Here is a 25,839-nt window from a genome sequence, read left to right on the forward strand (position 1 = left end):
TTCTTCAGCGACCTTCCGCCCACACCGCTCAGGCCACGTCAGTTCAGACCACGTCAGCGCATACCGTTCCCGCGCATACAGCGAGTATAAAAGCAGCCACACAGGGTAAGACCGGTTGTCACTCGACACTGGGGAGTAGGCAGATTGAGACCTCAGTGCCGAGAGACAGTTCTTGCAATATAGAACACGATACTGGTACGTCTCGAGTGAGGGGAGTAGGCAGATTGAGACTCCGAACTCGAACCGAACCGTATCCCTCTTGATAATGGCTCCAAAATGGGTGCCGAAACGTCGAGTTTTAAATTCTCAACGCGGTTCTTCCCGAGAACTCAGTAATTTTCATATATATATATATATATATATATATATATATATATATATATATATATATATATATATATATATATATATATATATATATATATATATATATATATATATAAATATATATACGCGAGGTTCCTACAGCCGCTTCCGCTTCTCGCATTTCGACCGCCATCGTTTTCTGTCCATCTATTGTTTTGGTATGTAATTTAAAGCTTTTATTGGCCATTTATTTTTATTCATTCGCTTCTCATCACCATACCACAGTAGTTGTCTCGTTTTAATTCTGTCTACTGAAATATACAGTATTTGTCCTCCTTCTAATATTTTTATTCCTGACATTATCTTTTTTGGATACACCACACGGTCTCCTTTTTTCGTGATCTGCCAAACTTCTGTCCCATAAGTCATAATAGGCTCTACCAAGGTTCTATATATTGTTAATTTCGTTTCTTGTCTAATATCTTTAGACGATAGTAGAGAGTTTAGAATGTTTACCACTTTTTTCTTTTTTTTTTACCGCGTTCTGTTTTCGATGTCTTTTGTGGTAGTGCCTTCTGGATATTACAGATCCGAGATAATTATATTTATTGCATGTTGTTTGTTTCTAATTTCTAACTCTGGATCTTCTTCATCATCTGCTATTTTAAGATATTTATATTTATATTGTCTTTGACCTATTCATATCAAGGCCCCATTTTTCATATTCTTTCTTTAGTTTTTTAAACATGTAGGCCATGTCTTCCTCATAATTCGCTACGACTACCTGATCATCTGCGAAAAATAAAGTTGTTACACATTTACCACCGCCTATGCCTATTTTCATTCCGGATACTTGTTTCCTCCACTACTCTAGCGATGATTTTTGCTAGTTTTTTAACTGCATCGTTAACTTCAAGAATTGTTGGTGGTTCCTTAAGTGCATGGTTAAAGTTTTTCCAGATTTCTGCATTGTCTTTTGGTTGCCTTGAATTCTTCTCTGTTAATGTTAACTTTCTTATAGAATGATCTGAATTCTTTCTCTCTGGTAAGGTTTTCTATATATTTAAGTTTAAGTTTTAAGTTTTTTAAGTTCCGTATTTAGGTGGTTTCGTTTTTTTACGAAGGCACAATTTGTGTTTCTATTTCATCTTTAACTACTGCTTCAATGTCTTCCTTTATTCTGGTCCAGTAGGAGTCTATATCTGTCTGGCCTTCTTAATTTATATTTTGATTCCTTAGTAGCCTGTTGGTGATGTTTAACGAGTACCGTTCTGCAATTGTAGCATCTCTCAGCCCTACAATTGTAGCATCTCTCAGCTTTTGCAGATTCCATTTTTTTGTATCCATTTTATTTTTTCTAATGGTGTTTGAAATTCTAGCTCTCAATATTGAGATCACTAGGCAATGATCGAAGTTTATGTTTGCGCCTCTATAACTTCTGCAGTTTATTACGTCTATTCCATGCCTTGAATCTATTAAGGAGTGATCAATCTGACTCGTTGTTCTTCCATCAGAAGAGGTCCAGGTTACCTTGTGTATGTTCCTGTGTTCAAAAGAGCGTACTAGCGACTGTCACTGTTCTTCAACTTTTCTTTTATTTCCTTTGGTTTGTCATCAGTTGGGGCATGTGCATTGATCAAACTGTAATTAAAGAATTTTCCTTTTAAGCGCAAATATCACATTATTTGGCTGTAGGCTTTAAAGTCAATAATTAGGCCTTTTATTCTTCGGTTTACAAGAAATCTCACCCCATCTATGGTATTTATAACAATGATTCAATTTAAATTATAGTTAAATTAAGTTAACTACATCGCTAGACCCATTTTCAGCAGAGATTCTTACATTAATTGATTGTATCGGATCCTTTGATAGTCCATTGTATCGGTCTATTCTAAAATACCCTTTATTGTATGTTTACTTTCAGAAATATATTAAGTTAAGCATGTTGGTCATTTTTAAAAACAAATACCAGTATCTCGCTTATTGAAGACCAACCCTTTGACCACTTATTTTGATTGACTGCAAATATTTTGTTTTTTCAATATTGTAATAATTTATATTACTTCAATAGGAATATAAAAAATATTTTTTAATGTAAGCCTTGAATAAAAAAATATTGTGAATATCAATTTACGTTAAATGAATAAAATAATCAATGCTTTGTTAATCCGTTGATATGTATTTTAAACAAGTTCGACATTTTATTTTGTATAAAATGTTGTATGCCTAGTATAAAGGTAAAACTAAGAAACTTCTTTAATTATAGGAAGGAAATACCGCTTTACATTATGCCGCACAAACTGGATTAAAAAGATGTGTAGAACTTTTATTAGCACATGGTTCTCCCCTTTTTGTAGAAAACAACGACAAACTAACTCCATGTGATTTAGCAATGCGAGGTTCCTTCCACGATATTGCTAGATTATTGGAAAGCAGGATGGTTTTTGTAAGTACACCTACAAATATTAATCAAGAGACGTAATTAAGAAATATTTTGCTTATTATCTGTAGATATATTGTAGATTGTGTAGAATAATGTAGTCTATTTAGCTCCTCAGCATCTTGTTCTACATGGTTTATTTTGTACATAATTCTTACCCTAATTTTTAAAATTTCGGAATGCCAATACTTTTAGTAGAAATTGACTTTATATGTAAGTTATACTGCAACATTATGCCGACGACACTAATAATAAATCAGCAAGTAACTCAATAGCGCTTTAATTGTGTAACTTCTTTTTTAATTGCAATTTGTATTTTTTTATTTTATTTATTACCTATAATATTTAGTCAAGAAACTGCTTGTGTAGAATATTTATTTTAAGCTCTAGTATTACCTCTATAAAATTTTTAAGAATAAGTGGCGCAATTAGTAGGCTGGTCAATTGTTTTTAGAGAATATAGACTTGTTGACCATTTATTCAACATTTTATTAAAGTCTGATTCTTCAGATTCATCTTCTGACTTAAAAATTCCCATAAAAATAATTTTCGTTTGAATTCACTCCGATAAAATTAAATAATAGATATATAGTTTTAGTTTAATTTATTAATTTAACTTCTTCTTCTTCTTTCAGATGTGTAGAAATGTGTGACAAAATGATTAAATAAATTTTATAATCCATTTTATACAAGTTTAGCTATACGGGTGTCAATAGTGCTCTACTATTATTACGTAGTATAATATAAGGTACTAGGTACTTTTAAATTGACTAAAAAGCCGAATGGCTTAAACTGTACTGTAAGTGTCCTAACCAATATTTTTTGTTAAATATTACAAATACATAGACAAAGACCTTTGTCAATAAAAAGTGCACTACGCGAATAGATCTTTTTTAGTACCCCAACCTGGACAAAAAATTTAATTCCAAAACAAAAAAAAAATCTCTACACAAACTCGGAAAATAACTAGGCAACACTAAGCATCAACCTTCTTTGTAAATCATAACAGAGGTACCAATATCTTTAAATCAAATACAAACAAGAGATTTCAAGCCACACTCCTATGAGGACTAATTTTTCCTTCCATTTTAGTTGAAAGAAGTTATATGTCTTGTGTCTAAATATATGTCCAAAATAAGATGTTTTCCATGTTTTAATAATTTTTATAGGTTCACCATTTCTATTCATACAATTTAAAAATTCATCATTTCTAACAAAGTCAGTTAATAAAATTTTTAACATCTCAAAGTTTTCTAGGCGTGATAGTAAGTCAATTGTTAGAATCTAGGCTTTAATGCCATATTGTGGGATACTGTTTTTGTAGCATTTTATCATGCGATATCATAGAGTTAGATCAAGATTTCCATTGGTGACAAATGTTTTACTTTTACAAATGCGTTTTGGGTTTGTTCTATTCCACATTTGACTTCTTGTTCCAAGCTTGAGGTCTTATGTATTCAGCATCCTAGATATTTAAACTTTTTAACTTGTTTAATAAGTTTGTCATTTACTAATATTTTTATGTTTAGATTATATTTTCTTGTGATTACCATTGTTTTTGCAGCATTAATTTTATGACCATATGTTTTACCCTCGGTAACTAACTTGTTCAGCATATTTTGTAATTATTGTTCATTTCCAATAATTAATACTGTATCGTCGGCATATCGGACGTTATTAATAATTCTTTCGTTGACTTGAATATATTCTGGTACCTCATCCATACCATGGACAGATAGGGTGAGAAACGAGGAAGTCCTAAGAAGAGCAAATACTGAGAGAGAATTGCTCAGCTTGATCAAGGCACGAATGATTGGATACCTGGGCCATATCCTGAGAGGGGAAAAATACGCAATCCCTCAACTAATTATCCAAGGAAAGATTGAGGGCAAGAGAGGAGTAGGTCGCAAACAAATGTCGTGGCTGCGAAATATAAAGAACTGGACAGGCGTAACTAACACTGGCGAACTTTTGCATGCCGCAAAAGACAGACGTCTGACCTTAAGATAATTCGCCAACACACTATAGGTGCACGGCACCATAAGAAGAAGAAGACCTCATCCAGAGCTCATGCAAATATCTTCTTGGAGTACAAGTTGAATATTAATAGTGAGAGTATACAACCTTGTCTGACTCCTTTTTGGATTTTTATATATTCTGAGTGTCCCCCATTTCTGTCTAAGTGCATGTTGGTTCTAGTAGAGTTCACGTATTATGTTTATGTCATTGAGATCGATGCATTTTACTATGTTTTATTGGGAATGAGCAACAATTTTACTTAAAAATTAATTTAAAAAAAATTTTAAATAAAATTTTAGCCTATTTTCAATAAAAAATAGTAAATTGAATTAGAATGCCAGAAAATAGCTTCAGAACAATATTGGGATCGATGGTTTGTTTGTGGAAACATTCTATTAGTTTTCATACTTGACTTTATTAAAAGCTTTTTCATAATATATAATACACACATTTATACTGGTTATAAATGTGTGTACCTGCAACCAGTATAAATATCTAGGAAGCATCATATCAGCAGATGGCAGAGTTAAGATAGATGTACAAAACCGAATAACCCAAGGGAAAAAATGCATCCGAATACTGAATTCATTACTGTGGTCTAATAAAATAAAGATGCATACCAAACTTCGCGTATACAGAGCAATTGTAGAACCAATTACTACATATGGTGCCGAATGTTGGACGATGACAAAGAATGAACGAGATAAAGTAGACGTTGTGGAAATGGATTATCTTAGAAGGTCATGTCGAGTATCGAGAATGGAAAGAATCAGGAATGAGGAAATACGAAACCGTGCAGGAATTAGAGATACTCTTTCAGATAGAATACAAGGAAGGCAATTACAATGGTATGGTCACGTGATGAGAATGGAGGAGGAGCGGTGGCCAAAGAAAGCCTTAATGTATGTTCCGCCAGAAAGAAGGAAAAGGGGAAGACCACCAAATTCCTGGAGAAGAGAAATTACAAAAACAATGCAATCTAGAGGCTTAGAAGAGGGAGATTGGAGAGATAGGAAAAGATGGAGGCTGAAATGCGGGAAGCGGCAATCGCCGTAGGACCCCCGTTATATGATGATGATGATAATACACACATATGGATCTTTTTGTTCATGGATACATTTTTTCATAAGCACAATGAAACTAAACAAGGCCTGTTAGGTTACAATTCCGTTCCTGAAATCAAATTGTCCTTAGCCCATTGTAAATTATGTTATGAATTGTTTTCCAATTTTATTGTTTTTTAATGCGTATTTTATTTCTGATGTTAGAATGGGTAAATTCTTGTTACAAAAGTTTCATTTTATTTCGATTTATCTCACATAGAAGAAGTCATTTGGGGAAAAAGAAAAAGTATTAAACTTCTACAATATTCAAGATGCCATCGACAAATCATGAAATATCTAGTGAAGTCTGGAACGTCAGAAAACGTATATAAACAGATGTTGTTGGCAGTTTGGAACAGTTGTAATTATTTAGTTAATATAAGTTTATAGTTGTCATTCTGTTAAACTATTGTAACAATTTCGAGTTTAAACTAAAGTTATTTTAAAGACATGTAACATTGGTGACAGCGGTAAGATGGAAGAGATATTAAACAATTAATTGTGAATGTTTGACACTAGATCTATTGATTTAATAAAAAAATATATACGTCTGGACTCCCGGCATTATTTTTTAAAATAAAAGAGGAAAAAGAGAAGCGTAGGAAGGTGAATGAGAAACGTAGACAAAAAGGGGTATAGCTGAAGAAGAAGCAAAGACAAGAATAAGAAGAGTTAAAGGAAAAGCGTGAGCAAGAAGAAGAAAACAGGCATAGACAAGACGAAGAAGAGAGGTTTAGAAAAATAGAGGTAGAAATCATAAATGGTTTGTCTCAAATTAACGAAAATTTTAAGTTAGAGTTAAGTCAAATTACCAGTAGAATATATAAATTCGAAGAACAACAGAATGACATTAAAACGATATTAGAACAACAACAATACTATTTAGAAAATAATTAAATTTGACCATAGCGCGTTGCGGTGGCTAATGAATTTTATAAAGCCAGACGGACAAGTTGCTAGGTGGATAGAGAGACTCCAAAAGTATAATTTCGACGTAGAACATTGAAAAGAGCGTCTCCATAACAATTCCGATATTCTTTTCAAACGGGCGACCCTGTTTTTAATATACCACTAATGTAAAAGACTGGAGGATAAAATGAACATAACCGAAGAAGTAAGTGTCCAGATAACAACAGTTACACAGAAAGAAGATAATGATTAGACTTCCCTGGAAGATCTGAGAAAGAGTCAAAAGGAAGATATCGAATTGAAAGTTATACTAGAATAGCTTAAAAATGGAGTAAAAGCTCTTTGGTAGGAAATAACCAAATAAAGTGGAACTATAAAGGCCTACTGAGATGAATGAGAATATATGTATCTTTCCAATGGTTTATTACATCGGAAGTGGGAAACTTTCGATGGAGTACGAACAGTTCAACAATAGGTGCTGCCAACATCACACATTAAAAGTATGTGTTGCAATTACTTCATAGCAGTCTTTCTGGAGAACATTTTGGTGTCAAAGGGACACTGGCCAGAGTTCGGGACAGATTTTACTAAATCAATTGTCGACGAAATGTAAAAGGGTGGTGTAAAAAATGTGATTTATATAACGGTAGAAAAGGCCCTAGAAAAGAAGTCGTGATAAAATGGTACAATATCTTTTTGAAGAGCCTTTAAAACGACTTGCAATGAATATTCTCGGTCCACTTCAGATGACTTCAGAGAGCAAACAAGTACTTAATTGTGTAATGGATTTTTTTTCACAATAGCCTAAAATTGTATTCCTTTCTTATTAGGAAGCAACTACATTAGCAAAAGAATTTATAACACACTTCATATCAAGATATGAAGTTCTTTTAGAGTTACATTGTGATCAAGGACGAAATTTTGAATTATAATTATGGCAAGAATTAATGAAAATCTTGGTTGTTAAAAAAATCGCACTACGCCTCTACATCCTCATTCAGACGGAATGATCGAAAGATATAATAAAACTGTTTGTCAATACCTTTCAATGTTTGTCGCGGATAATCAAAAATATTGGGTTACTTTAATTACTCTATTCCTGTTAGCCTATAGAAGTTCTGAATATGAGGACCCCAATTATTCTCCATCGACAATCTCTGGAAGAGAAATAAAGCTTCCTCAAGATCTTATTTTTGAAAGATTTTCTTTCTGCAAAAAGAATGTTCATCCACGATATACATCGAATTTAAAAGAAAAATTGTAAAATTTTATGAATTTGCTAGTAAAAATTAGAAAGTTCAAAGTGATAAAGTCAAGGCCAGGCTCGACATACATGCCACAGGTGCAATATTCGAAAGAGTTGACCCAGTATGGATATATGTACAATTCCACAAGTAAGAAAGGGCTTTGTCAACTTCAACGAAACTGGGAAGGCCTGTACACCGTCTTGCAGAAAATAAATGATCTAATCTATTACATCCAGTTTTAGTCTAGAAGTAAACCCAAGGTTGTGTTGTATTATCAAGAGATTAGCTCCATGCCATGGAACTATTATCTAAGAGTAGATTTTGTATATGTTTTTCATTCGTCGTTTATTTCTTCTAATGTTAAGACTTCATTAATAATTGTTAGTGTATCACACTGCCTCTTATTTCTACTGGGGCGGTTCGATAAGTACTTAGCCTACAAAATAACAACGAATATTTTGGAAAAGTGGTGATTTATTTCTTAACATAGTCTGATTTTAGCTCGATACACTTGACCCAACGATGCTCCCACTTTTTTAATTTTTCTGAAAAATACGTTGGCTCGAGGTTTGCAACGTAGAGTTCCATGATGGCGATGATCTACTCATTGGACTTAATTTTTTGTCCGGCGAGTGCCTTTTTTAACCTTTTTGGAAACAAAAAGAAGTTGCACTGGGGGGAGTCGCAATTCGACCAGTTTTGCCATGGCGACGGTGGAGGTATGAGCAGGTGCGTTGTCATGGTGAAAGGGCACTTTTTTCTCCTCCAAAAATAGGCCAAATAATTCGGCGTAATAGAGCCCTATAATCGTTTTGCCCTTCTACAGGTAGTTTATGTAGATCACTACTTGTGAATCCCAGAAAATGGCTGCTATCATCTTTCCTGGCAATAAGATAGTCTTCGCCTTCTTTGAAGCACGTTTGACGGGTGCTATCCACTGTTTTGACTGTTTTTTGGTGTCTGGTAACACCCATTGGATCCAAGTTTCATCGACGATTACGAATCGACGTAGAAGCTCCTTCGGATTACGCTTAAATACCATTAAACACTGCTCTGAAAAGGTTTCACACTTGAGCTTGTTGTCCGGAGTGAGCAAACGCTGCACCCAACGCGACGACAGCTTTCTCATGTCCAAACTTTCATGCAGGATATGACAGGCGCAATCTTTGGAGATACCTCCTGTCTCAGCTATCTCGCACACTTTCAGTCAGCCGTCTGCCAATACAAGATTGTGAATTTTTGACACGTTATTTTTCGTGGTAGCTGTGTATTCGAAATTATATAGATATCAGAAATTTACAGGAAAGAAGTGAAAAATCAGATCCAAAGCTTATTGGATTTAAAAATTATCAGACCTTTAGATTTCTCTTGGTCTTTTGGTCTAAGTAGTTCCAAGGAAAATGAACGATTTACAGAATTCCAAGTTTAGAGTCATCATAGACCACCAACGGATTAATGCTATCACACTTGGTGAACGTAAAGGGCCAAATCTAAATGGCGAAGGCGACAACCAAAAAATCAAGTTTAACACAAAAAATTGATTGGTAAACTAGTAAAGATGAGTGAAACGAGATGGTGATTCGGAAGACGAGAAATGTAGCTGAAGTAAAAAAATACATGGATCACCCGGAAAGGATCCGAAAAATTGGAAAAAATACGGTAAGGTTTAATAATTATGCTAACGATAAAAATAAGGGAACTATGAGAAGATCAAAGAGAGGATAAAGCTAAAATGAAGAAAATGAAGAAAAATAAAAAGCGATAAAAGTGATAGAATTGCAAAATAAAATAGATAGAATGGAAAAGGACAAAAAAAGAAATATTACAATACCTTAAGGAAATAGATACATATAACCAAAATAAAATAAAAGAAAAGGTACAAGATTTTTTAAACAATACTATAAGAATTAATACAAAGCTAAGGAGTGCAAGTAAAATTGGAAATAAAGCCTGTTTAATGAGCTTCTAAACGCAACGGACAAAGAAAGAATAATGAAAACCAAAAATAAGCTAAAAGAAATTAAGGGAAAAAATATTTATAAACTGTGATATGGACAAAACTAAATGTTCATACATAAATAAAACAGGGCAAAATCGCATTGAAGGCAAAAAAAAGTTAAATCAGATTCCAAAAAATACAAATAAATGATGAGGAATGGATATAAAATAAAAATTAAGAACCATAAAAAAAAAATAGAAAATCAAAACATAAACCAAAAAAACTAACAGAGGTAAATGAAACGACATTAACACAGGTAATGGACAAGCCGATGATTTGGATTAAAGATGACAAGAAAAGTATAACAAACTTGGGTTAGAGAAACAAATGAAATGAAAAAAATTAAAGAACTAATTCGAGAAATAAAGAAATATAAAATAGACATATTAGCTATAAAAGAAACAAAACAATTAGATACAGAAATAGTAGAAATAGAGGATATAATATTTTTTAAATGTAGTGGGAGAACAGATAGTTAAGAACAGGTTTTATGATACAAAAAAGATGGAAAAACAGAGTGATGAATTTTAATCCGATATCAGATAGAATGTGTACAATCAGGTTAAAAGGTGATCAGAAAAACATAAGAGTAATAAATGTTGATGCACCAATATATGTTTTACAGCAGAAGACAAAGATGCATTCTATGAACAGCTACAAAGAGAATATGAAAAAATACCAGGATTTAATATTAAAACAGTAATGGAAGACTGCAATGCTAAAGTGGGAAAAGAGGATATAGGTATATGAAAATATAACACTAAAATACAGCGATCATGACATATCGAATTATAACGGTCAAAGAATTATAGGTTTTGCGGCAGAGATCCAAATTGTAATAAAAAGCATACAATTACGCAGAAAAAATACAAACAAAGGAACATGGATTTCCAAGGATAAAAAGACAATTGTTCAAGTAGACCACACATTAACATAGAAAAACATGCACGCAATATAATAAATATAAAAAGTATAAAATCAGCGGAATGTAACTCGTACCATTTTTTTGTAAGAGCAGGATAAAATGAATTTGAATATAAAGAATGATAATAAAAACGAACAATGAATTTCCATTAAGCTAAACAAAGAAACAGAAATATTAGACTCGTAAGAAACGTGGAAAAGAACAAAAGAAGCAGTTTTAAACACAAAGAAAGAAACCTTAATGAAAACTGATAGAAATCACAAAACAAAAAATGGTATTATGAGGAATACCAAAAAATAGCCGCAGCAAATAAAAAATAAAAATAGAAAATTTAACAAATAATAGTTATAGCAGCAGACAAGAATACATAGAATTAAGTAATCATTTTACTAGGAATCAGTTCATGAAGAATAATGAAGAAACAATGAGATATGAACCAGGAAAAAAATAAGAAATTGGCAAACTTACTTGATATAACTATTAAACAAAAATCAAGAAGAAACGAAAATAATCCCTTAAATTAAAAATGATCCCATAGTAGTAGAAATACTTACAGAGAAAGAAACAGAAAAAAAACTAAAGGGACTAAAAAATAATAAAAGCCCAGGAATAACAGAAATATCGGTGGAATGATAAAAGCATTAAAAAAAGGCTACATAAAGAAATACATAATCTTATAAGAGGCATATCGGAAGCAGAAAAAATGCCAACAAAGTGGGCCGTAGCAAGGATACGCCCAATACAGAAAAAAGATGATAAAACGGGATGTGAAAACTGTAGAGGCATCGCGTTACTAGAAGTAGTTTACAAAATTTTGAAACAAATGATAACAAAAAAAGCTAAAGCAATATACAAAAAAGATATTCGGTGAATATCACAAAGGTTTTAGAATCAATAGGTCGACGATAGACCAAATATTTGCAATAAAAAAATACACACTACGTATTACGAACATAAAATAAGAGTATGTGCCCTATTCGTTGACTTTAAGCAAGCCTACGATAGGGTAAAGAGACAACAGATGTGTAAATTAAAAGAAAAGTTGGGCCTACCTAAATAATAATAATAACACAACAAACGAAATATATAAGGGTCATAAATCAAACAATTTTAAAACAAAGGAAGGATTACGACAAGAAGGCCCACTATAAACGACTCTCTTTATTATGATACTAAAAGGAATAATCAGAAAAAGTAAAATAAATGTGCAATAAACAATTTTTTAAAATGCACATCAATGTATAGCGGTCGCACTCAACCTAACGCTAATAATAACAAATACAATAGAACTAAAAATAATAATAAACAATATGACAAACTAGGTAAAAAATTTGGACTTCTAATAAACAAAGAAAAGACAAAATACATAATAATGGGAAAAACTGATAAAGAAAAGGAACACAATTTTACATTGGGATAGAAGGAGAAAATACATGTATAATTAAGGGAGCTTTAGAATTTACTTATCTCGTTAGTTACCTAGATAAAAAAGGGCATGAGGAAGGAGAGATAAAAGCAAGAATAGCCAAAGAAAACAAAAAGTATGGAGCATTACGATCATTTATTAAATCCAAATATGTCTTAAGAAAAAAATCAGAATCTACAAAACAGTTATCAGGTCTACAGCCACATACGCATGCGGAACATGGGTGCTTAAAAAATCAGAAATATACCTTTTAGAAAAATGGGAGAGAAAGATACAAATATATAAAAGTGTGAAAATAGATGGTCAATGACGAAGAAGGAATGATAAAAATCGTGAAAAACTGTATAATAAATCAAAAATAACGACGGTAATTAAAGCACAGAAAATAAAATATTTAGAACACATTGAAAGAATGAGAAGGGAAAGAATACCAAAAGCAAATACAAAATAGACGAAAAGGTAGACCAAGAAGAAAAAGAAAGAACGGTGGATATGAAGACCTAAAAAAAAGTAATATTGATAATTGAAAAGAAATCAATCGGTGGAAGTGGCAAAGAAACATATGGAAAGACTATAAGATGTAAGAGATGATAATGTATTTTATATGAATAAATGGTAATTGTAATATAAAAATTACCTTCAGCCTTAGAACTTCAAGGCCTGTTGAGCTTTATAAATAAATATGTAATATGAAAAATGTTTGAAGTATCTTGTCAATATTATCATATTTCGTACAAGTCTTTAGGAGCGTCTAGTGTATTTAAAAGAAGTATTTCAACGACTTAAATTGACCAACTTAAAAATAAATAAACTTTATAAAAAAAAATTGTAATTGGACCTTTAAACAATTAAAAACAATTTTGGGCATTTTGGTCTACTATAGGAAATGTAATAAATACTTTTCGTAAGTACGACAAGTACAGTCAAACCTTTACAACTTAAAAAACAATGCTGAAATTCATTCAAGTAAATCAGATTACATTTAGTGTTTTGAAACTTTTTAACAAACGAGTCTATACTACAGTTTCTGGACTTTTGCAGTTTTTAAAGCATATCTCTAAATAAATCAGAGGTTATCTACTTCACAACCTACAAAATGTTACTGGCTATATTATGCGCTGTTTAATATTTCCCTCAGTAATATTTGCTTCACCATTATCACTGGTGATATAGCGCTAAAGTGTCCGTTTTCTCTGAAATATCTCAACTCTAAACTAGTTAAGTATCATCTAAAATTAAAAGTGGACTATCGCGAAATAATCTTTAAAAAAAATTGCTTAATTACAAATTGCGACAATTTATCTAAAATAGGACAAAGCGTCAACAAAACGTAATATTTATAACCCCATTACACATAACTACAGAGTACACACAGAGAATTACACATAGAAAAATTCAACAAAAAATTACAATTTAGTCTGACACCAAATTATTAATTATTAATTATTTTTAATGGGAACTAACTACAATTGCTTCTTTTTCTTGTGGTGCCTATCCCTTACGGATGTTGGCTACTAGCATGGTAATTCTAACTTTATTGACGACCGCAGCTCGAAATAGTCCTGAAGTGGTCAAGGAAAACCATTTTCGTAAGTTCTGGAGCCAAGCTATTCTTCTTTTTCCTGGTCCCCTCTTTCCGTAGACCTTTCCCTGTAATATAAGTTGCAGCAGGTTATATCTATGATCGTTTCGCATTATATGTCCAAGATATTCTAGCTTGCATTGTTCACTGTGGATATAATTTTACATGTTTTATCCATCCGAGGTAGAACCTCAATGTTTATTGGTCCACCCAGGAGAACTACAATTGCAATTAAAAAAAATATTTTAACGTTTCGATTTCCACTTCGGAAGTTGTTCTCAAAATACAAATTATACAAATTATTTTTTGTAACTTCTAGTAATTAAACTTATTTTTTTTATTCATATTGACCATTTAGACATATATTATACATTTTAAAGTCAATGACTTTAAAATGATACTTTCAATATTTTTGAGTTGCATTTCTGATAACTGTATTGGTAAGTACCGTTCATTAGATTTCAAAAAGTTTAACTTTAACTTGAGAATATCTATCGTCATTGTATGTGATTTGACTTTAAAAAGCAACCTCAATGAATCATGACAGTAAAATTTTTTCTTCTTTCTAATTTGAAACTATACTTACCTCCTAGTAGTCAATTAATGTAACAGTGTTAATTACTTTCGATTTTTGTTGTTATTAAATATGGTAAATTTCGATTTAAATAATATCAAGCCACTTATGCCCCTATTTGACTGACGATATAATTTAATCAACAAGATTCACCAAACGAGAAACAGAAAGAAAAATTGAAACAACAAGATGTCAAACAGAACTATGAAACAGAAATAACACAAACACTGACAAACACAGGCAGTCTAGGTACCGAAGAACATTGGGAAGAAATCAAAACAAAAGTTATTGACACAGCAAGAAAAATCATAGGCAAGAAAAAGAAAAATAGAAAAAGGGAATGGTTCAATGACGAGTGTAATAAGGCCATACAGAAAAGAAATGAAGAACACAAGAAATATATGGAAAGAAGAACCACAGAAAGAAGGGCAAGTTACCAAGATGCAAGACGGAGGGCAGATAAAATTTGCCGAACAGAGAAAAGAAAATACGAAAACGGCAATATACAGAAAATGGAAGAAAATCTTCAAAGCAACAATATAAGACAGGCGTACAGATATCTACGCAATTTAAGAGAAGGATACAAACCCTGAACAAATCTATGCAGAAATCAATAAGGGCAAATAACCAGTGATCCTAAAGAAATAAAATCAGTCTGGAAAACCTATTTCCAAACTCTTTTAGAGACACAAGAAAATAAAGAGCATATGGATATGCATAACAATGAGGGAGACACCGAAAATAGAGAACCCACAACGATGGAAGAGGTAAAACAGGCAATACGAGCACAAAAGAACAATAAGGCTCCAGGTATTGACAACGTCCCCCCTGAGCTATATAAATTAGGTGGCGATCACCTAGTAAGATAAATGCATGTGGTCATGAACAAGATTTGGAATGACGAAATGATCCCTAATGATTGGAAAACCGGGATTATATGCCCAATCTATAAAAAAAAGGGACAAACTGAAATGCGAAAATTATCGCGGCATAACCCTCTTGTGCACGGCGTACAAAATTTTTACTTACATACTAAACAAACGACTCCAACAACTAACTGAAAATATTGTCGGGGAATATCAAACCGGTTTCCGACAAGGAAGATCTAGAACTGACTAATTATTCACAGTGAAAGAAATCTTAAACAAATCGTGGGAATACGACATGACGTCCACAACATATTCATAGATTTCAAACAAGCCTACGACTCAATTAATAGGAACAAGAACAGAAGAGGCGGCAGAATTCACAATTAAAATCAAGGGCAATAGAGACCGGACTAGAAATAAATATTCAAAAGACAAAAAAGTTAACACAGAAAAGAGCTAAGGAAAACAGACGCACAGTTGAATTAGAGGACGATATTGAAACGGTAGAAAGTTTCACATATTTAAGAGTTACATTAAACACGGATGGAACAGAAAAACCAGAAATCCAAAGAAGAATAGTAAAGGGAAACAAAGCTTATTTTTCACTCGATCATGTGTTTTGCTCCAAAAACACACACTGGAGACCGAAAATCAGGGTCTACAAAACTATTATCAGACCAATAGTACGTTATAGATGCGATACATGGGTGATGACAGAAGAGACAAAAAGAAAACTGGAAGTCTTCGAAAGAAAAGTCCTAAGAAAGATATTTGGACATATTACCGAAAACGGAATATGGAGATCCAGGTATAACCATGAACTCTACCAACTGTTCAAAGAGACACCGATCTCATAATTCGTTAAACTTCAGAGACTTCGCTAGGCTGGTCATGTAATAAGAATGGAGAGAAAAATTGCCGAAAAGAGCCCTTGATAGTAAAATGCAGGGCGCAAGACCAAAAGGAAGGCCACGGAAAAGATGGGAGGATTAAGTGGCAGCGGACGCGCAAAATTTGCTAGATGTGAGAACCTGAAGAAGATCGGCGCGGGACCGACAAGGTTGGAGGCATAGTTTGGAGGAGGCCAAGGCCCGATTTGGGCTGTAGCGCCATTGGAGAGAGAGATGATTCAATCAAGAAAATTAACATTTTTTCAATCATGACACTCGCTTGATAGAGATTATATATAAAAATGACTCTATTTTTGACCAGAATAACTAACATTGATCTTTCTCATCAGAAAAAATTAAAACATTTTAATTAAAATATAAATTACCATATTTTGCATTCGGAGATTTTCATAATTTTTTACTTTCGCTTTTAGGCAGGAAGTTCTAACGTAGTAAATGAAGACGAGATATTAAGTGAACAGGAAGTATACAGTGGTTTAAGAAGTCAAGATCTTCAGGAAGCAAAAGATCAATTATTAGTAGATACATCGGATATGTTGAAGGTACCACTGTTTACAGCCGAAGCTCTCTTAAGAAATAATGGTAATATCTTAGGAATAAATTTAAACAAGGAAATATAAATATAACAATTTATTGTAGAATGGTCAAGAGAGTTATTGTTGGAAAAATGGATGAAAGATCCAGTTGATTGTTGTCAACAGGCTGGCGTACAAGCCCCATCGTCAACGCAAACCGGTACGTCAATCGAATCAAGTACATCTACGGAGTCCAATGCAACTGAGGACGTAGAATTTCTGGTATGTATGTAAAATGTACATGGTTTTTTTATATAAAATATTTTTGTTGTAATCTTTTGATGTAAATATACGTGCTGTTTTTATCATTTACCAAAAATATTTATTTAATTATAATGAAAATGTTTATACATCCAACGTAGAAAGAAATGCATATCGAAATGGATATTCTATGATCATGAATATGTCGACAAAAGATAGTTGTCTGTTTGTCGGCAGTCATTAAGTAAGATGTTTCCCGAAAAGAATGGTTCCTTATAAGCCACTTTGTAATATATAATTTTATATTTGCAATTATTTGGGTTTTGCTTGCATTTATTCTGAGACCAACTTTTAATAAGGCATTTATTAATTCAAGCATCTGTTTTGTGCATTAGCGATGTTGTCTGTGATAATACCGATGCCATCTGTGAATCTAAAGTGAATTATCTTTCGACGTCATTATTAATGCCTCTATTTATCCAAGACAATAAATAAAACCAGTTTGTTTCGTATTCAACAACAATTATAAAAATGTTTTGGCAAAATCGTATTTTCTTGTCTAATTCCTCTGCCTACTGTAATTTTCACTTTGTTTTATGAAGTTTTACAGTTATGGTGGCATTACTAGATATTATGTAATATATAAGACTTCTATGTATCTGTAATCTACTCTACATTGTTATTTAGGTAATTGGGTAATTTACGAAACAATTTTGACCCAGTATAAAATTTAACTTTTAATAAACAAACTTACACAAAATAAATTATTACTCTTAAAGCTACCAGGCAAAAAAAAGTACAAGTCGACAAACTAGCTCCAATTAGGAAAATTTACGACGAGTTTGTATCCAATGTGTCCCAACATTACAATATGTCAGCATTCACCACGATTGACGAAAAACTCGAAGCATTTCGAAGTAAATGTTCTTTCAAAATTTATATGCCTAAAAACCGAATCACTACGGAATAAAAATATATACCTTAGTGGACGCTAAAATGTTTTACACTGTAAATTTTGAAGTGTACATAGGAAAACAGCATGCTGGACCATTGCAACGGGATACTTTGAATTTAGCATAAGTGTCTCGTCTTTGTTCACCTATTTTGGGATCAAATAGAAATGTCACGCTTGACAACTTTTTTATTAGCTTACCTCTGACGGAGATACTAAGGCAACATCGTCTTACTACAATTGGGACATTACGTCAAAATAAACGTAATACCTCTTCAAAGTTACTAGCAAGACCAGAAAAATCCATTTTGTTTTCTTTTAGAGATAAGTGTACGCTCGTTTCGTATTCTCCAAAACGAAAAAGAAATATCCTGTTAGTATCGACTATGCATTACGATGATGCTGTTGACGAGGAAACTGGCAAACTGGAAATAATCATGGACTAAAACGAAACAAAAGGCGGTGTCGACGTTGTTGACAAAATGTGCGAAGCCTACAATTGCGCTCGTGCAACTCGTCGTTGGCCAATGGTCATTTTTTATGGTGCCATTACCGTTGCTGGAATAAATAGTTACAACATTTACACCTCGAATACCCAAACAAAAATCGATAGAAGAAAATTCTTAGAAAATTTAGGATTTCGGTTACTTAGCCCACATATTCGTCGACGAACACAACAGCAAAACAATCCCAGGATAATCCGTTTACGTCTGTCTGAAATATGTGGTAGAGAAACTGAGAATATTGCTCATAGACGATGTACGTACTGCAGCACTACAAAAAGTCGAAGAACAAGATATTCTTGTGCAAACTGTAAAAAATATTTGTGTCTAGAACATCTGACGGGATTATGTAGGCATTGTTTTGAAAATTATGGTGCCCAAAATTTGGAATAGTTTCAGTAATCTGTGTAAATTTTGAGAAAGTAAAATTTTATTTTCCCTGTTTACTAACATACAAGTAACTGATTTATGTTTTAGTGGAACCAGAATTTATTTTTTTTTATAATTATTTTGATTTTATTAAAAGCCTGTTCATAAAAATGACACTTTTTTTTAATACCCCTTAAAATTATTAAAATAACAAAAAAATGATAGATTTCATATATTTGTATAGAGAATAATATACACAATTATATTATTATTACAAATATTTATCACCTACAGCTAAATTTCTATTTTTTTTTTATTTTAGAAAAAGTCGGTTTATTAGATCGACGTTATCGAAAATTTTAAAATTTTTCACGTTATCTGCGGAAGGCTAAGCATTCTCTGGAATAAAGCTATTCTGTTGATTTTGAAAATGTACAGATTTAAAAAAAAAAGAAATAAGCTACAATAAAATATGTATGTTGAAAATAATTAACATAAAAATGATCAGAATTGTATCCATAATACGACTGACGTAAAAGATCTGTTCAATATGTATCACAACTTAATAAATATAAGTTGTTCTTATGCACAATTGGCAGATATTTTAAAATCGACTGTGGTATTGAATAAATAAAGCTTCTGGGTCCTTAGTAACAAAAACTTATAACGAAATATATTTCAATTAATTAAGTACTTTATTTCGTTATATCACGTTTTATACATTTCACGACTAAATCGAAAAATATTTATAAACACAGGTCCGAGACCTACACTACCGTAATCTCTGGAAAACTGATCAAGAGTTGTTAGACATAGATAGATTAATAGGTTTGATGAGGTGGATTTTTGGCCTATTTCCCTGCGACCTTTTCAGTATTGTAGTCCTCTAATGCTAGATGACATTATCTATTCTGTCCCTTTTAAAAAGGTCTAATATTTTCGAGACTTAACCTTCCATGTAGGTTTTTGTCGTTACTCTTTCTTCGCCTAATGTAAAGAACCGCATATTAGCCAGGCTGTTACAGTGACACAAAATGTGCTCTGCTGTTTTTTCATCTAGGTTACAATCTGCATAAATAAATAAAACTCATATTTTCTAAAACTGAGACCCGCAGTGCTGACTCATACTACTTATTTCCATTTAAGATTGTATTGTAATCGAAGTTTGCAAGGGTGTTCATACTTATTTGCATTTAAGATTGTATTGTAATCGAAGTTTGCAAGGGTGGTCATATTATTTTTATAAATTCTTGTACAAAACAGAGATAAAAATGCATCGATATAATTTTTCTGTTTTGAATAACCCTGTATGAAGGGCCTTGGAATCTTTTGTCATAAAAACCGTGCTCCCATACATGTTCAAATCGAGTATAATATGTTTTTTGTTTAATTTTAGTGTGAAATCTGCCTTTTTACTGTTACAAATTGGGATCAACCAGTACACATGTCTTGCAAACATACCTTCTGCAAAATATGTTGGGAAACTTACTTAACCACCAAAATCCAAGAAGGCGATGCTCACCACATTTTATGTCCAGCTTTTGAATGTGATATTTTAGTGCCAGTAGAGCTAATAGAAAAACTAGTAACCCCAGAAGTAGCCAGACGTTACCTGCAATTCGATATTAAGGTATGTGACTTAAAATTTATTTTTAACAAAATTTAAAGAGATGTTCTGTTAATTACTGTTTTTATTCATCATTACCATATTAAGTATTGATGTTCCTGAATTTGTGTTACACCATACTTTTTAACGCAACTCATTATTGGTTATTAATTCTTTTTTTAAATTGGTTTGTTAATTTATAGCACTACTATATTTAAACCTGCGGTTTAATATTTCTTAAGGGAATGTTTGTTATTTGAAAATGTTTTAAAATATGTGCCCTGGTTTTTTTTTATTTTAATGTTATGTGTAATAATTTTTTATTTTGGATCTGTTATTACTTTTGGTTATGTTCAGCAGAAGTTTGTTACTTGGAAAAAGTAATATTAAGTACTGTGTAGGTTTCCATATATACACATATTTTTCCTCTTCGTTTAAATCTTTTTTATTATATTTTCACAAGTTTGCACGTTGGGACAACTGGGAATAAATAATATTAAGCAGCTGAATCCTCAATAAATCCCAGGATATAATTTCATAGTTGCAGCTATTCTAAAACACCTTCTTAAAAATGCACTCGTATTATTGACGTTAACATTTAACGATGTATACTTTGTCAAAATCTTGGAATGACTTTGAAAATCGTACAATCGGTACGCCCACTTGATGCGCAGCAAAATTACCAGAAATTATCTTAGTAAGATTTGGAAACTACGTTTAAATATCAGGTATTCAAACTCTCAAGTATTCAAGGACTCTTTAATTTTGTCCTTAGAAGTTGATCCAGTAAAAGCCGATGGAAAACTTCATAATAAGGTCAATGTAAGAGTAAATCTAGTTAATTCATCAAATGTATTATTTGCAATCATTGTCATCATCATGCAACCTCTTCTGTCCACTGCTAGACATATGTCTCTCCCATTTTTTGCCACTCTTCGCGGTTCTGTGCTTCTTGTTGCAATATTTGCAATAAGATAGAGTAATTATTGTTCATCAGACAACATGAACAATATTCTCATAATTACAAGATCATACTAAATCCAACCTAGATAAATGACAAAGAACTTTCGGAATTCAGTAAATCCTCTAATCCCAATATTCTTGTACCGATGAATGTTGAAAGTATACGACGAAAATGTAATGGCATGTCTCGAAAAACAGACTACCAATAGTCAGAAATACGTATACTCGTCTACGGTTGCCTTCCATCGATATACCTACTATTTTGTTTTTTGTTTTCCTGTTTTGCGAGACATGCCATTACATTTTACTTTTTTACTTTTATTATTTACTCGCATGAACTTTTTTTTATTTAATTTAAACGTTTTAAGGTTTGGCATTCCTTTTCTCAGGCAGCTGTAGCTTCCTCCGTGGTTATTGTTAGTTGTTGCCCTAGTAAAAACCACCAGGGTCTTCTAATTCTAATGCCACAAATTTGTTGCATTGGTTCTGTGGTGATCCTTTTCCAAGTTAACATGCTCCTTTTTTAACACCGTAGTACGGTATACACCGTACTGAGGACGACTAGTAGTCAAAAATATGTATATACGGTTGCCTTCCATCAATATACTATTTTGTTTATTGTTTTTCTGTTTTGCGAGACATGCCATTACATTTTACATGTATATATATATATATATATATATATTTATATATATATATATATATATATATATATATATATATTTATATATATATATATATATATATATATATATATATATATATATATATATATATATATATATATGTATATATAGGTTATTCCACGAATATACGACTATTTTGAATTATTGCGACAACGAATATTTTACTGTGCAAGTAGAAGTATGAAAGTAAATTGGTCTAATTATTATTCCAATAAAAAGGATCTACTGTTAGTATGACATTTAAACTAAAATTATTTCAGTTAATAGATGTTCAGATAGACACAAAATTGTGAAATTTATTCCGAAAATATCTAAATATCTATGAGGCCAAGTTCATCCAGTCATCCAGTCATCCAGTCATCCTGTCCAATCCAGTTCATCAGACATTTGGGTTGGTTTTCGGTGAAATGTAAACACCAAAGAGGCGTGCCGGGTTTCTTTGATATTACATTATTTTATTACTTTATTAGGTACTACAACTGTAATAAAAAGAAATATACTATTTTTAATATAAATGAAAAGAAATTGGCAGAACGATGGTTCAGAAACCAGAAAAAGAATCTAATATTTCACTTTGTTAGTTTTAAATATTTGTTTGCTTTGAGTGGATGTACTCTTAAAAGTTTCGAAAGTAATGGGTATAACATACCGGCTATTGATAGTTAAAGTACCGAGTCGTTACAGATATTAAAAAGTAACGAAAATTTACATACAGCTTTATATATCGCCGACTGATTTTAGCTTTAAAAGCCGTCCGTATAGAGGTGTCCGATAAGAAAGAGTTTAGTGTAGTGTATTTGTTTATTGAAGCCAAAAATGCCGAGACGTGTTTTAAATGAAGACAACTTTATATTTAATGTACTTTCTTATTTTATTGCTGAGAAAACCAACGGGGGCCCTTTGCGACCAGTTCAGTCCGTACATAAACGTGTGTGTGATGCACTCTGTATTAGTGAAACAAAACTAAAGTCGGTTTTGCAAAAAGCAAAAAAAAGTGTACAAAGTGAACAAAATGCCGCACAATATAAATCTCGCCGACAACCAAAGACTATAGATCTTCCCGAAGGTTGCAAATTTGAAATCCGTGAGAATATATAAAATGCGCGAAAAGAAAGAAAATTAGAGAATCAGTAAGTTTATTGGTGTTTTTAATACTAATTGAATATTCGACTAAATAAATTACACTATTTAATCACTTAAGTATTGTAACACTTCGTTTAAATCACTTAATTTAAAAAACAACTTGTATACAATACTAAACTCAATGATAGTAATTATATACTTTAAAATCTGAATTACAACTACTGTTCTATATTATTTATATAGAAATAAAAAATAAAAAATAAAAAAAACTATCAACTCTATATTATTTATATCATGACTATATTTAAATCTAAGGTTTATATCTGTCATAACAGTATTATATATTATATATATATATATATATATATATATATATATATATATATATATATATATATATATATATATATACAGTGTGACCCATTTAGATTGGAAACACCTCTATAAAATTTGAAGTTGTTAACCGATTTTAACCAAATTTTCTTTTAATGTCATGTAATAAAAGGTCTATTGCGGGACAAAATATGAAATATTTTGTTAAATTTTAACGGCAGTCTACGATACTTTTTCTTCGTCGAAAATGGAGAATTTGTATTAGCGATTTTTTTATTAAAAAAATTTCTACGCCACTGGATTAAGAGTGTCTTCATATAGCTATGACAAAAATTTCATTAAAATATATTTATTAATAACGAAGTTATGACAACTTAAAATTTTAAAACTCACTAAGCTAAGAGTCAAAAAAGAACACCCTGTATCAACAGATAACCATAAAACTAATTATTTTTCAAATAATTTTAATAATAAACCACTACTAAACAAAAAAATGTTTAAAATAGCATAAAAATTTAATGCAAGTAACGCACTTACATTATTATTAACTTTACATGCTACAGCTTTAATCTCAGTTGCCATGACAACGATATTACTGTATGACATTATTTATGTCATACAAATTTCAGTGCTAGCATAAATTTATCCATAATATCTGCAACAATATTTACTTCAAATTCTTTTAACAATATTTTGTGTCATGGCTGCAAGATTAAGTTTGAGAGACAAAATTGAAATTATACGTCTTTTGGGAGATAACGATAGAAGTGCCAGGGAAGTTTGTACAATATTTAATGACAGACATGTGGATCGTCCTAATATTAGTTGCGGTACGGCAAACAAAATAAATAGAATATTTAATGAATATGGTGCACTATCAAAACTAATTTTAAAAAATAACCCGTTACAAAGAAGAAGAGGAAATGATCAAATCATTTTAGATCATATCAGAAATAACCCTAATGCCAGTTTAAGGAATGCCAGTTTATATTTGAATGTGCCTCGAGAGAGTATTCGGCGATGTATTAAGGTAAATAATATTAAACCTTTCAAACCAAAATTCTTACACACATTACAAGAAGGCGACGAAGCAAAACGTTTAGAATATTGTTTATGGGTCCAAGGGGAATATTTAAACAATATAAATTTTCTAAAAAACGTGTTGTTTACCGACGAAGCCACTTTCACTACAAATGGAGTAGTATCATCACAGAATTGTCGCTATTGGACAGCAGATAATCCCCATTGGGTAATAAACTGTAAAAGCCAGTATTCTCAAAAAATCAATGTCTGGTGTGGTATACTGAACGAGCGAGTTATTGGTCCTTTCTTTTTTGAAGAAAACTTGAACTCACAGAACTTTTTAGAATTTTTAAACACCCACTTGTGGAATATTCTTTATGAGATTTCAATTAATGGACGATTAAATTTGTATATCCAGTTGGATGGGTGTCCTGTTCATTAAGCCAGAACCGTGAAGCAATGGCTAAATGAAAATTATCCGAACCGTTGGATAGGCCGGGGTAGTCCGTTGACAGATTGGCTACCCAGATCTCACAATTTTAGACTTCTTTCTCTGGGGAGTTATCAAACAAAAAGTTTACCAAACCCGTGCAAGAGACGTAAACGAACTTCGTACAAGAATTCGACAGGCATGTGCAGAAATTACTCCCCAACAACTAAGAAATGTAATTAGAAATATTCATAAACGCTACGACAAATGTATCCAATTAGATGGTGGATTGGTAAAGGCAACTGGGATTTAAACTAAAATTATGTTTCCATGTTTCTGTTAATACAGAGTGTTTTTTTTAACGTTAATACATAGTTTTTTTCTTAGTGAGTTTTAAAATTTTAAGTTGTCATAACTTCGTTATTAATAAATATATTTTAATGAAATTTTTGTTATAGCTATTTGAAGCCACTCTAAATCCAGTGGCGTAGAAATTTTTTTACTAAAAAAATCGCTAATACAAATTCTCCATTTTCGACGAAGAAAAAGTATCGTAGACTGCCGTGAAAATTTAACTAAATATTTCATATTTTGTCCCGCAATAGACCTTTTATTACATGACTTTAAAAAAAAATTTGGTTAAAATCGGTTAACAACTTCAAATTTTATAGAGGTGTTTCCAATCTAAATGGGTCACACTGTATATATGTATATACATGTATATATATATATATATATATATATATATATATATATATATATATATATATATATATATATATATATATATATATGTATATATATG

General features: G+C 31.8%; 1 protein-coding gene across 1 annotated transcript in view; it reads left to right on the forward strand.

Moving 5' to 3' along the window:
* Window positions 1-25,839, forward strand: part of LOC140441343 (ankyrin repeat and IBR domain-containing protein 1-like) — a 180,288-nt gene that overhangs the window by 40,793 nt on the left and 113,656 nt on the right. Inside the window, exons 4-7 of the mRNA XM_072531999.1 lie at window positions 2,573-2,752; window positions 16,724-16,892; window positions 16,950-17,107; window positions 20,307-20,540. Of these exons, the coding sequence (XP_072388100.1) occupies window positions 2,573-2,752; window positions 16,724-16,892; window positions 16,950-17,107; window positions 20,307-20,540 (741 nt within the window). The remainder of the gene's footprint in view (window positions 1-2,572; window positions 2,753-16,723; window positions 16,893-16,949; window positions 17,108-20,306; window positions 20,541-25,839) is intronic.

Source organism: Diabrotica undecimpunctata, chromosome 5 (assembly GCF_040954645.1).
Source record: "Diabrotica undecimpunctata isolate CICGRU chromosome 5, icDiaUnde3, whole genome shotgun sequence".
NCBI classification, from domain to species: Eukaryota; Metazoa; Arthropoda; class Insecta; order Coleoptera; family Chrysomelidae; genus Diabrotica; species Diabrotica undecimpunctata.